The sequence below is a fragment of the Pempheris klunzingeri genome, chromosome 1, assembly GCF_042242105.1.
Source record: "Pempheris klunzingeri isolate RE-2024b chromosome 1, fPemKlu1.hap1, whole genome shotgun sequence".
Lineage (NCBI taxonomy): Eukaryota > Metazoa > Chordata > Actinopteri > Acropomatiformes > Pempheridae > Pempheris > Pempheris klunzingeri.
Window position 1 is genome coordinate 29,307,772 of NC_092012.1, and position 12,856 is coordinate 29,320,627.

General features: G+C 38.9%; 1 protein-coding gene across 1 annotated transcript in view; it reads left to right on the forward strand.

The window, feature by feature from the left end:
* Positions 1-12,856, forward strand: part of adamts17 (ADAM metallopeptidase with thrombospondin type 1 motif, 17) — a 103,299-nt gene that overhangs the window by 78,083 nt on the left and 12,360 nt on the right. Inside the window, exons 17-19 of the mRNA XM_070834155.1 lie at positions 3,997-4,077; positions 6,521-6,678; positions 10,639-10,798. Of these exons, the coding sequence (XP_070690256.1) occupies positions 3,997-4,077; positions 6,521-6,678; positions 10,639-10,798 (399 nt within the window). The remainder of the gene's footprint in view (positions 1-3,996; positions 4,078-6,520; positions 6,679-10,638; positions 10,799-12,856) is intronic.

Consider the following 12,856-nt stretch of genomic DNA (forward strand, 5'->3'; position numbering starts at 1 on the left):
GTCGCTTTACTTCAAACAAATCTTTGCACATTTCCAGTAGGTCTGGTCATTGTGACCAAATGAGCCTCCTACAGCTTTGCAAATTGTTTTTTTTTTTTAGATGAATTGTTCTCAGATCTTCCTGGCTCTCTCTGCTGCCAGTGTTGTTTTTGATCATAGTGAGTCAAGGTAAAGGTTTAACTACATTATTGTTACTAGTATGTGTCATAATGTTATAATCGTCTTTCTCTTACAAAAGTGAGATGACAGAAAACGTATTCTTAACGCCATTAGATTAATAAGAACTGATATTTTGCACATTTACAATTTTTAAGTAGATAGAAGGAAGAGCAGAACCACAGAGTTAAATTGTATTATATATATGTATATATGTGTGTGTGTATACATGTATTTTATTTATTAATTAATTTATAATATATATTTTATTGCCTGATATGTATACAGTATCAGTAAACCAATTACACGACGGCTGAGATGAATAACCAGGCGTGCTGTAGACTATGATAGGAGCAGATGTGCCACATATCACAGTATTAAATATGCAAACACATGTTAAACACACTCGTTTTCACTTTTGCATGTGTTTCACAATCTGCAGCATTTTTGGATTCGGAGCCCATTTTCTGAATGTTTGTGCTTTTGCTTTTGAATCCGTTTAGTCCGAAGGGGCCGGTGTAGAGACTGCCTTGTAGTCGAGGATTCTTCAGCATAACTCACTGTTGTGTCACATCAACCACAAAAAGAAGCAAAATAGAAGACAGGATGGTGGCAAGAGCAATAGATGGTTTGGCCCATATCACGGCTGAGGATGATAGTTTTCACATTCATACGCTCCCCCTGTGTGGGTAATTTGCATTTCATCCATTGGGTTCATTTGACAAAATTTTTGCTGTAGTCTTTGTCAGTGTGTCTGTGTTTGATGTCTCCCAAAACTGGCTATCACTCAGAAGCAACTCTATCCTCATGGTGCATAACTGTGTGCTGTGTGTCTTCAAAGCTCAGAGAATGTGTTGGTAAGTATTTAAGTGAGTTGGTGTCTGGAACTGTGAAATACTGCACATGATTGTGGACGGTGTACGGGAACAAAGCAGCTCATATTTGCCTTGTAAAAGCGTTTGAGTCCAGTCAAATTTAACAAGGCCACAAACGCCTATGTGTGTGTTTTTTTTGGAACACTTCAAAGTTAATAATCACATTACAATGAAACCACATCCAACATCCATTCTACTCAGATGTTATCGATCTTTAGAGTTAACGTTTCCAACCTGTATATTTGCAGTTTTGGCCATAATTTCCATCAGTTACAATAACATGTTAGTCTCTCCTGAAATCCCTACGTAACTAACAAAGACCTCAAGCAGTCATCTGAATTATGACGATTGTCTCTCTGAAGTAAAGGCAGAACTACTGTGATGCTATACATGAGCTGGATTGGCAACTATTCGCTTCCTATGTTCTGCAAACAGTCAGTGTTGGCTTCCTTTAGCCATGGTAATAAACATTCCCTAATAAAAGAAAGTTATTTTCACCTAAACCACAATCTCTCTCTAACCCTCACAAAGCATAAGCCTTAACCTGACCAAATCATAACTACAGCAGAGCATAATAAAAAATGTTGTAAAGCTAATTTGTAGCTGCACTAGAAGGCACCATTAAACAATGCTGTCCTGCTGAGGAACATATTTGGTCTCTCTGTCAGAAAGTAATTAGGCAATTTTGCACCAAGACCTACAAACTGTTACAACCCATGAACAGGGGGAACCACATGAGTCAAAGCTCATGTGCTAACAAACTGTACGTATTCATTAGAGTGATAAATCTGTGAGTTCTATTTATCTGTGAGATACATCTGTGTGCATTGACAATGCCCTGAGAATGATTAAATCAGGTAAAACTGAATACATCACATACATATTTTATTTGATCATTTTGAAGTGGAAAGTGAACATTGAGGTAATTACCCATATTGACCAATTTACTTCCTGGTTCATTGTTTACAGCTATAGTTGGTTGCTTTTTTTATTTCCACAATGCAGTGGGGGATTTTAATGTATTTGTAAGACATGTTAATATAATAGGTAAAATATCATCACCACAATGTTGAGGCTTCCTGCTGGCTCGGTTTTAGAGCTGTCACTTTCTGTCCAGAGATCTCAGCTGTGAAGATGGTGAGTAAAATGTTGTCATAACTGATGAGAATGATGGCCAAAAGGACTGATAATAAGACCAAAAATTAAAACAAATAAAAAAGTATTTAGTAATTAGAAGCTAACTCTCAAAAGACAGGCATTGGAAGACAAGATTGAGCTGCTTTGTATTGTAATGATGCCCAACAAGTATGAAGTGGTGTGATGTGTGTGGAGAAGGGCTGGTGGCTGGCTGTGAGATGGAGATGATACAATTGGAAAATAAAATTGTGTTGCCAGTAATGAACTCAACAATGTGGACATGGGTGATAAAGGTAGACTGATTGTGTTGCTTTGCCTAACAGCCCCACTTAAATCCCCAAAGTTAACTGATGGTGTTTAAAAAAATCAACACGCCTCCCGGGACGGTAATTTGAGTTTTAGGTGGTGCTGTCAGGTACTGTAACAAAGTCAGGGAGGTTTGAGTGAATTTATCTTAATTTAGATTATTTCCAGGAGAATGTTAGTATGGAAATATGGCATTGGATATTCTAAATTGAAAGGATTTTACCTGTGTTTTTGCATATTATAGCCTTAATATTTGCCATTATGTTCTCATGCTCATTGCAAATGGTCCTTGTTTTACAGTAAACTACAGTGGACAGTGTTGTTTAGGGCTTTAACCCACGTTAAACTCTTGTTTTGTACTGTATTTCTGTACAGTATGATGAAAATCAGCTGGTAAATGTTTGCTTTTATTTTATTTTAAGTTAAAGTGTTGCTCTACAATCATGCAGCCAGCCTGCAGTTACAGCTGCATTACATTTAGATTTAAATAGCTTCTTCTGTTTTGAATCTGGTTCCAGTAAAATATAATATAAAATATCTAATAGAATATTTATAACAGTTCTTTTGTCGCTACTGGCTTCTTAATCAGGAATGTGCAAACAATTCTGGTAACATTAGCACTGATCATCACTTTCACCAGTTTAAATGGCGACTTTCACAAGCAGCAGATATTAAATGCAGCTAATTCACATTTACAATTAACAATTAACAACTTGCCAAAAGGCCAAAATTTTAACTTTTTTTAAGAAGCACCACTCTGGCTTACCAATTAATTAATTTGAATTTTTAATTTTTTCTAGTGTTCATGAAATTATGCTGGCTCATGAATAATAAGGTGTAATATCAATATGTTAAATGTCTAATATCAATGTCAGATACTTATTTAATCAGCATTTATATCACCTGCGTCTTACGTTTTCAGTTCGGTTGTTTTTTATCAGTCTTTTCAATAAGAATCTCAGAAGTGAACTTTGATTTCATAAGCAGATTCAAAACAAACCCTGAACTTACTGGAGTCTCTGAGTATTAAAAACAATCGGAACCCAATGGAGGAGCCAAAAGACTCTAAACTACGGCTATAACATCACAACTTGTTTGAAAGGGCTCAGCACTAATGTGAAGCTTATCTTAGGTAATGTGGGATAAAATGCAAAAACACTGGTACGGTCCTTTAATGGCTCCAACACTAGAAGAAAGACGTGTGATTAAATTGTGCAAAAAACATAAATATATGTGACACTATGAGGGAATGAGTTCAGTTGAGCATCTGTAATACAGACAGAGGTCACCAGCCCGTCCCTGTCTCCATGTCCACCTCCGTATGTCTCTGAATCTGTTTCCAAAAGTCAGACAAAAGATCCACGCACTGCACTGAAAGCTCCCAGCACATTTCAATTTGTCTGACTTTTGCCCTCAGTTTGTTTTTTGATCCAACGCCTTTGAAGACTCTCTGGATGCGCGTGCTCTGTTCTCTGTTTGTCTCTGGATGTGTTCTCACCTCATATTTCTGTCTGTCTGTCAGGCTACATCGAGGCTGTGGTTATCCCTGCAGGAGCCAGGAGGATCAAAGTTGTGGAGGACAAGCCTTCACATAGCTTTCTGGGTAATAATGAACGCGTTTTACAAGGCGTCCTTAAGGTTCTTGAAAATGATCACTGCTAACTTCCAGACATGCTCACGAACACAATAACAGGTTTTTTCTTCTGTGAAAGTTTGACATCTGTAGCCAAAGTGCTACAGTGTCTACACAGAACTACTTTAGTACTACTATTATGCATTTATGATTCCATGCGTATCTTATCTGGAAGGATGGATGGGAAACATGGTGGCTTTTCTGGAAACATTTTGTATTTTCCTTAAAAATATTCATCAAAAACAGTTTTTAATACACTTGAGTGGAAATCTGACCATGCACATACAGAAGTATAGTTTACTAACTTACTAATTCTAACTTTAACTAGTTATTAGTGAATACTGTAGTAGCAATATGATTTCGAACATTTGCTAATTGGTTCACTTCATATCTGACTGTGCTGAACTCAACAGATTCTTGTTTTCAGATTTATATCCAAAACAAAACCTGAGCTTTCTGTTACTAACGGTTACTACTAAAGTTTTTTACACTTACTGGATAATGTTATTGGTCACTGTAGTCTCTCCTCAACTCTGTACTAATTTTGGTACCAGTCCTCTGATCAGACTTGCAGTGATGGTGAGGTGCACCCCGGACACATTGCCAGAGACCCTTGATCAGAGGAGCTGTGGAATCTGGCAGGATTAAAGTTATATAATATTATACTAATAACAGCCTTTGTAATAGTACATCAGTAAAACCCTAATATGACTACGCCCCATTTACTTTCAAGCAAATAGGCAGTTGTTCAACTAAGACCTCTGTGGAGCCGACGCTGTGAAAGCTGACTGCAGGGTTAACGTGGCTCCCTGGCTGGGATCAGCTCCAGTTCGGTCCCTGATGAAACAGGGGATGTGGATGTTTTGTAGGCAGCCAGTGAGAACAGTGATGGCAGCAGATGAATCCCAAAGAGTACAAACTCCCACAGAGAGAAAGAAAAACAGCAGCACATCAAAGTAACTCTGGAACAATACTTCCTGTCAGTGTCAGACCTGCTATAAGGTTGGTCTATATTTTTGGGTTTTTAGACGACAGGAAAAGAAGCGGAATCTCTTGATCTATGATAATAAGATATTTGTACTGACTGATCCTCTGGCAGTAGAAATTAGCACCACAGATCTGTCAGCCATTTCTGGTGCCTTAACCTTAACCCAAGGTTACAGGAAGCTGGGTAGCTTTCCCTTTTTACACAAGTGTTTATTAACTCCAGACAGCATTTAGGATGATTCTGATTAATACAATATGGGTCTCATATTTTATAGTTTTGACCCTCATTTCATGGATCTCACACACAGCTTATTGAGATTTGATTAGACAACAAACATTCTGTTGTTTGGGCGATCTCAACAACATCAGCTATGGTTATTCCACCTTAAGGTGGAGCCCATCTCTGACAGTCTGACAGTCTCAGACAGAGTGAAGTATGCTGCTGTGGACATGTGGTGAGCTAGTCAGTTGGCTGGGCTTCAGAGAACCCACAATCCACATAAGGGTTCTTTTAACAGGCCGTCCTTGCTGTGTTTGAGGGAGGGAGCAGCTGAGGGAGCAAACTGCTGTGACCACTCCAGAATTATCTCTCTTTCTGATTTAACCTTTAAAAGAAAGTCACTTTAGCATTTATCCTCTATCTGGCCACCTCTGTGTATCCTCTACGCCTATAACAAGGCCTACAGGTAGATACTGCATGAGCACAGGTTGTGGTTTTGGTCTCTTTACAGGCGGAATGTAACCAAAGCCGGCAAACAAGTATGATCACAAGACCCTGGATAGTCAGTGCACCTGGTATTACAAAGGAAACAGTCCCATAACTCCTCCTAAAACCACAAACTGCCAATTCACATGTCTGCACTGATTAAACCAATAAGATTCAGTGTGTTCATTTTTGAGCTTTAGAAGTGTTAGAGGGCGTATTTTTTCCCTGCTAGGTTAACCACATCCATGCCTCCCAGCCTGCACCTAATAAACAGACATCAGAGTAAATCAGCATGTTTCTGCAAATTTTGAACTATTCATTTAACCAGACCTTAACCATAGAGGTGGCAGTGCAGATATTTCTCTATGCTTACAATAGAATTATAATAGGATTTATTATAGGAATGCTATTAGTGATAATAGACTTTGTGAACTTGTAGCCATTTCAGTTCTACTCTTCTTAAATGACATTTGATGAAATGACACCAAGTAGTTGTTACTTTTCTTTATGAGCCTCTAGTGTAAACACTAAATTATTTTATAAAGTGGAAGCACACAAAGACACAGAACATGTTCTGTGCACATATCAGTGTCCAGTGGACGAGGATACTAACTAACCTGTGACATCTGTTTAGTAAGGATGAGCCACATGTGAGCAGAATGAGTGTTCCATATCCCGTGTCAAAAGTGTAACTTCTTACCCCCTGCTTCCTCCCCACAGCCCTCAAAGACTCCAGCAAGAGGTCCATCAACAGCGACTGGAAGATCGAGCTTCCGGGAGAGTTCGAGCTGGCCGGGACCACGGTGCGCTATGTTAGAAGGGGACTGTGGGAGAAGATGTCTGCCAAGGGACCCACTAAGACCCCCTTACACCTGATGGTAAACACATCCGTCACTCTGTTCTGTGTTGTTATATCATGATACACCCTGGATACAAAAGTGGGATTGATTGATCTCTAACTGTATCATTGAATGTATCGTTAATAGTCAATTGGGTTTCAGTGTTGAATCAATTCTTGCTTGGGGCTTCACAATGTAACCTATTTTATTTGTGGTATTAATTAGTGCCGTATTGATATAAGACTATTGGTTGATGCTAGATTAATATTTGCCAGTTTAAAAAAAGCAGAGAATGTTATTTTGGCTGATTTGATGTCTTGCATATTGATTTTTCTAAAGATTCCTGAAGTTTATTAAAGAATTGTGATCTGTAGTGAACACAAGATTTTAACAGTGCAAAGATGAACTTAACAGTGATCTCTGATGGACAGACTATGTATTGGAGACACTGTCTCTACATGACCACAAACAAATATTTAGCATTTTCCTCACTTGTTCTTACTTGCCGCACATTTAAGCTGATGAAGAGATATCTATGATGAGATAAAATCGGCAGATACAATTAGACATGCTATTTGTTGATCTCTAGTTTTGATGTAAAATTAAGAATAATAAGAATTAAGAATAAAAGCATTATGGATAAAAAGAAAGACATTGTCGTCAAACAAATGTCAATCAACAGAAAATTAAACTGCTTTTAATTAATTTGGAGCCCCTTCCATACATGCATCCCGAACAACAATCTCTCTAAGTGGGACCTACCGACATTTTTAGATTAGATTAGATTCATCTAAAGGCTGCAGCAGCTCGGGGGTTAAAAATGCACAGAGAGGGAGAGAAAGAAAGAGACTAGATGTTGTGCCGCTTTCTAAGATCAGCGTAACTATTATCGGTCATCTCAATCATTGCTCCTGTCACACGTGTGATCTATCTTTGACAGGTTGAGGAACATTTCAGAGAGGTGTGTGTGTGATGGCAAATGAAAAAAAAAGTGTAGTTAGCGAATTAGCAGTAAATGTTACAGTTGTCAATCAGTAAAAACTGCAGCTTCTTTAGAGGGAGGTGCTTTCATCGTGTGTCCCAACTGGTGTGAGAGCGAAGGGGTCGGGGGTGTTTGTGGGTTTTGTTTTGGGGCTGAACGGACACTGTCATGACGATGTGTGAAAAGGCTCAAGACAGAAATGTAGCTGCATGTGTGAATAATAAAAATCACTAGCAGTGCCTGAAAGGTTTTCAAGGACTATTTATGAAAGGGGCTTATGAAAGACTGGTAGGGAGACAACTGAGATACTGAGGAGATTGATCCGCTGTGTGACCGGGGGAGTCATACAACCACGAGCAATAATCTGACCAAGCTGATTCATGCCAACTTTGTGGATGAATAAATGAATATCCAGCAAGAAACATTGCACACAGCATGTGAGAAAATAGAAATTAAATAGCAGCCCCAACCTAACATCCTATCATTCATTGCTCTTGCACTGTCAGAGAATATAAAACAGGCAGCAGAATCCACTGTCTAGTAACAGTGAATGATGAAACTGGTGTGAAAACATATCAGTAGTTTCACTGTTAGAGGTGGGTGCGAGCATTCCTTGTGCTCACAGCGGTCATTAATTCATGCTTCAGAGGCAGAACAGATTTTGAAATCATTCAGTGTGTGCCTGCGAGACAACAGAAAATGCTCCTGTCTCTGTACCATAACTTTTTAAAACTTTTTCTCTCCGTTTCTCTCTGCTCTAAGCTCCCGCTCCCACAACAGGCTCTAAATATTGTAAAAACCAAACCCATAAAAGTGCAGCTACATCTGAATGAAGCTAAAGGAAAGTCTTGTATGTCTGCAATGACAAAAGCCAAACTTTTAACAGCAATGTCATGTACCGAACCAGTAAAGCTGCAGGCTGGAAAACCAAAACAATGAAGCTGAAAGAGGGTAAAAGTCTCTGAAAGCTTAGGGGAACTGCAGAGTTGGTGCTCATTACTTTCACATTACTTATGTCATGTTTGTTAATATTACAGATGTCCCACACTGATCAGAAAATGTGGTATCAGGGCCGATCCAGGCATATTTTAAAGTATTTGTATTGGCGACCATCATTTTCAACTTTTAAAATGACAAACTTCTTCTTCAAAAAAAAATTTCTTCTGATGTTAAACTGTCATTGATATCATATTGATAGTTTAAGCGTACCAGACTTGTCATTTTGAATGGGGACCATCAATATTTAGACCAAAAAGTTTGTCAAAAATAAGGTGTGCCAAATTGAGAAGGCTACACGTTATTTCAATGTGTCAGATACATGTTTCGTAAATATAACAATCAGATCGGACTGCCATATTGGTAGTTGCCCAGTATTAAGGGAGTCTGGTGCATCTACACTTCATGCACACAGAGGACCACACACAATCACCCCGTGCAGAGATGGAGACATGGTTGAACAGTTGATTGCACTATTGTGCATAGTTGTTAGGCAGTGGTCTGGCTGTAATGGCAGCTAATGAATCTCCTGTCAGGGTTGTGATAAACAGTGTCATCTTCAATGTATTTTATGTCTCTGGGAAACAGACTACATTCTGGCAGACTGAAAGCCCCCCCCCCCATATTATCAGGTCATCAGAGTCCTAACAAAACCAGTTTCCTGTTTAAATTTGATTGCTTCAAAAACCAAATGGAATCATGTGTAAATTTTCTTGGTTCTATGCAGTTATGTGTCTTATTTTACACGATGAACCTTTTCTACATTGTATTTGTATCAGTAGTCATTCAATATACTTGCTATAAAAAATTATTTTTGCTATAATTTACATTTTTTCATTCAATTTTTTTCTATTTCCATCATTTGTGGCCTAATGTGCTCTCATGTACATGTTCAAGAGCTCATTTGCTGCTCTGCATATTTCTTTTCACTTTGTAATAATAGAAGCCTAATGTAGTGTCATTGTTTATAGAACCGCACGGTGGACTAATGCATGCAGTGAAGAAGGATGGATCCGGCTGTTAATGACAGAAAGTATTTTAGTAACTAAGAAGAATGTGAATGAACTCATAGGATTCTGTTGTTAGCCTGCTAAAGCAATGTTTGCTCCCTGCAATAACTCAGTTATCTCAATCATCGTCCCTTCCGCACAAATTAAGCTTAATAATCTGCAAACATTGTGAAAGAGACAATTCCAAGATGTTGAGGAGATCATTCTCTTCATATCAGCTACAACTATTGTTCCCCTTGCAGTGCGGTTGTGGGTGCCAAGGAACCAAATGATTATCTTTCCCAGGGCTGCCCAGAAGGAGGAGGGGGGGGGGGGGGGGGTCGGTAGTCATGCCAACTCATGTTGTGAGCGGCTGTGAGCACGATGCAGTATTTTTCTGCTGCATCACACAGCAGGAAAAAAAGTTGTTTACCTTGATGGTGTGCTGGTCACAAATCACAGCTTTTTTAGCTCAGTCTGGCTGCTTCTGTTTGAATTATTCCTCCCTGTGATATTTAAAAGTGATCTGCCGACCAAATAGAGCAGAATATGTCGATATCTGGCTGAGTGGACCTGTTTATGCTGAAGGACAGTGCTGCTAAAAAAAGCTTTGCTATCTTGGTGGCATTTTCTTACAGCTTCAGCAGCAGGAAAGGTTCAGTTTGTGTCTGATTAGAGCACAGGAGAGAAATTAATCTCCAAAGCACAATGATTTCAGGTAGAAGCGCAGAGCTGAACGCAGGGAGACTTTTAAAAACTTTCTCTCAGTGTTTAGCCGCTGATGGCACAGCAAAGGCTAGGAGAAAGGGTGGCCATGGTCAGCCACAGCAGAATGTCTGTCCTGTGTGGCTGTGGCCTATGGAAAAACCCTTTTAGTGTTAATTTAAGTGGCAGCAACTACTGTAAACTTGGCTTAATCCTTAACTTTAATTATGTGTTCTGCAAACATAGATAAAGGGATAAACAGCAGATAAACTGAGTGAAGGGTTTTGAGCTTCCTTTTCTTTAAGCCCCTATCTTTTGCATTCCCAGGTGTTGCTCTTTCATGACCAGAGCTACGGGATCCACTATGAGTACACAGTCTCTCTGAACACAACCCAGGACCGGGGCAGGGAGGAGCACAGAGAACCAGAGTATCTCTACATCTGGACGCACAGCAGCTGGCAGGACTGTACTGTCCAGTGTGGAGGAGGTAACACACTATCAAACTATCAGACGTGGTTGCGCGCACACATGATCACGTAATGTAACATAACATACTCTGTGGGGAAATCAGGTTGTCTCAACAGTAAAATCATAAGAAGTTACAGTAATGAAAATATTTTTTGTAAATGTCATCTGGTTTATTTCTCTTTGAACTGCCTTTGCCAAACTTTCAAAATCAGGAACCATTGGACAGTGTGTGTGATGTGGGCTTTTACAAATACACTGACTTGACAGAACATGATAGTTCTGAGAGCTGAGATCTCTTTATTGTTCCTGAGAGGGATATTTGGTTGGCAGCAAGCATGTAAAACAAAGCCAAGACATTCAAAAGTACAAACTTGACTTTGAAAGTGACTTTGGAGAATAAATGCAGTAACATTAAATACTGAAAAAAAATGTAACAGTAAAATCAGTATAAGAACAAAGAAGGCTTGAATCTGCTACACTGACCTCCCAGTTCATGTTTTACTATATTATTGAAACATACAGAACATCATTGACATCAGTATATTTTAAAGCCTCAGAAGGAAATAAAAGTGAATAACAATTCGTTTCGGAGATGATTGATAACCATGGTTACCTTTTCTAAGGTTCAAGAGACAAACTGTATTATCTCAGGTCCAGCTCTCATTATTCTAAAATAAAGATCCAAATAAAACATGCATCCAAAACATATTCTTGCTAAATAGAAGCGTTGGTTTCTACAGAACTTGAATATTTGGCTGCTACTCACTTTGATGTGTGCTCTGAATCACTATGGGATCTCAAGCAGATGCATAAATTCTAATCCACCATTAACAAGAGATCTAAGATGTGGTGGGTTTCCCCCCCAGCTGCTTCACTTCTAATCCACAAGCACCTGACTTTGTCTCCTGGATAAAATTAGGAGTTGTTCTCTCGTAATAATTAGGACGCTGAGTCACAATTACAAAACAACCTCTGAGTGTTTTTTTCTTTGTCTTTGATTGGAGTTGTGCTGTGTTACTGCCTGTGCAACCTGATCAACGTGCTGAGAGAAAATATCTGCGATTTATTCCATTTTATTATTTATTCAATATTTATTCCAGTCATTATTACTAATTTCTGTATGAAAAAGTACAAGTTAAAGAGTTATAAGTTATAAAATCATTACTAAGTACCATTACATAGTATATATAGTATCATTACTAATTAGTAAATTATTCAGAAAATCATGTGGCAGCAAATCACTTTGAAAAAGCATGTAGACATGGTCAAGAGGTCCACATGTTTTTTGGCATCAGAATGGCAAAGAAATATAATCTAAGTCATGTAAAACAAGTGATTTCCAGCATGTTGAACATGCAGCTGACAAATCTGCAGCAACTGCATGGCAACACAGACCAGACGCCCAAAGAAATGTTACCAAATCTCCGTGGCACAAAGAATTCAGCCTGTTCTGCTGGCTAAGTGAGGCCCTACCCACAATTAGAAAGGCCTCTCTAATAACTATTAGCACTGAGTTTATGTGTCAATAAGTAATTTTGTCAATAAGAGGCCTCGCCACCATGACATGAATACAATTTTAAGCTAAATACCATGTTTTTCTTGTCCAGGAAAACCACAAAGTTCATACAGTGGCTTGCAAAAGTATTCAACCCCCTTAAAAGTTCCAGACATATTTCTCCATTGAGTCTTTTTATTGCAAACCCTTACACTCTCAGCAGACCTTTTAAAGGAAATGAAAAACCAGGCAGATTTGCGTTGTTGTTCTCGTTGGATTGGAACAGTGCCACGAGAGTCTTGATAGGATTGAGATCTGGACTTTGACTTTGGCATCTGAGAATATTCACTTTTTTGTCCTAGCTTCAGTTTTATCGGCAGGCTGAAGCAGGTTCTCTAGCAGTATCTTCCTGTAATTGCAGTTCTAATGAGATGAAGGAAAGCATCCCCACAGCATGATAGCATGACAACCACCACCATACTTCACTGTGGAGATGGTGTTTGTTGATGGATGGACAGTGCTTGGTTTACTCCACTACACTTTTAATTTGGCCAAAAACCTCTATCCTGGTCTTATCTGACC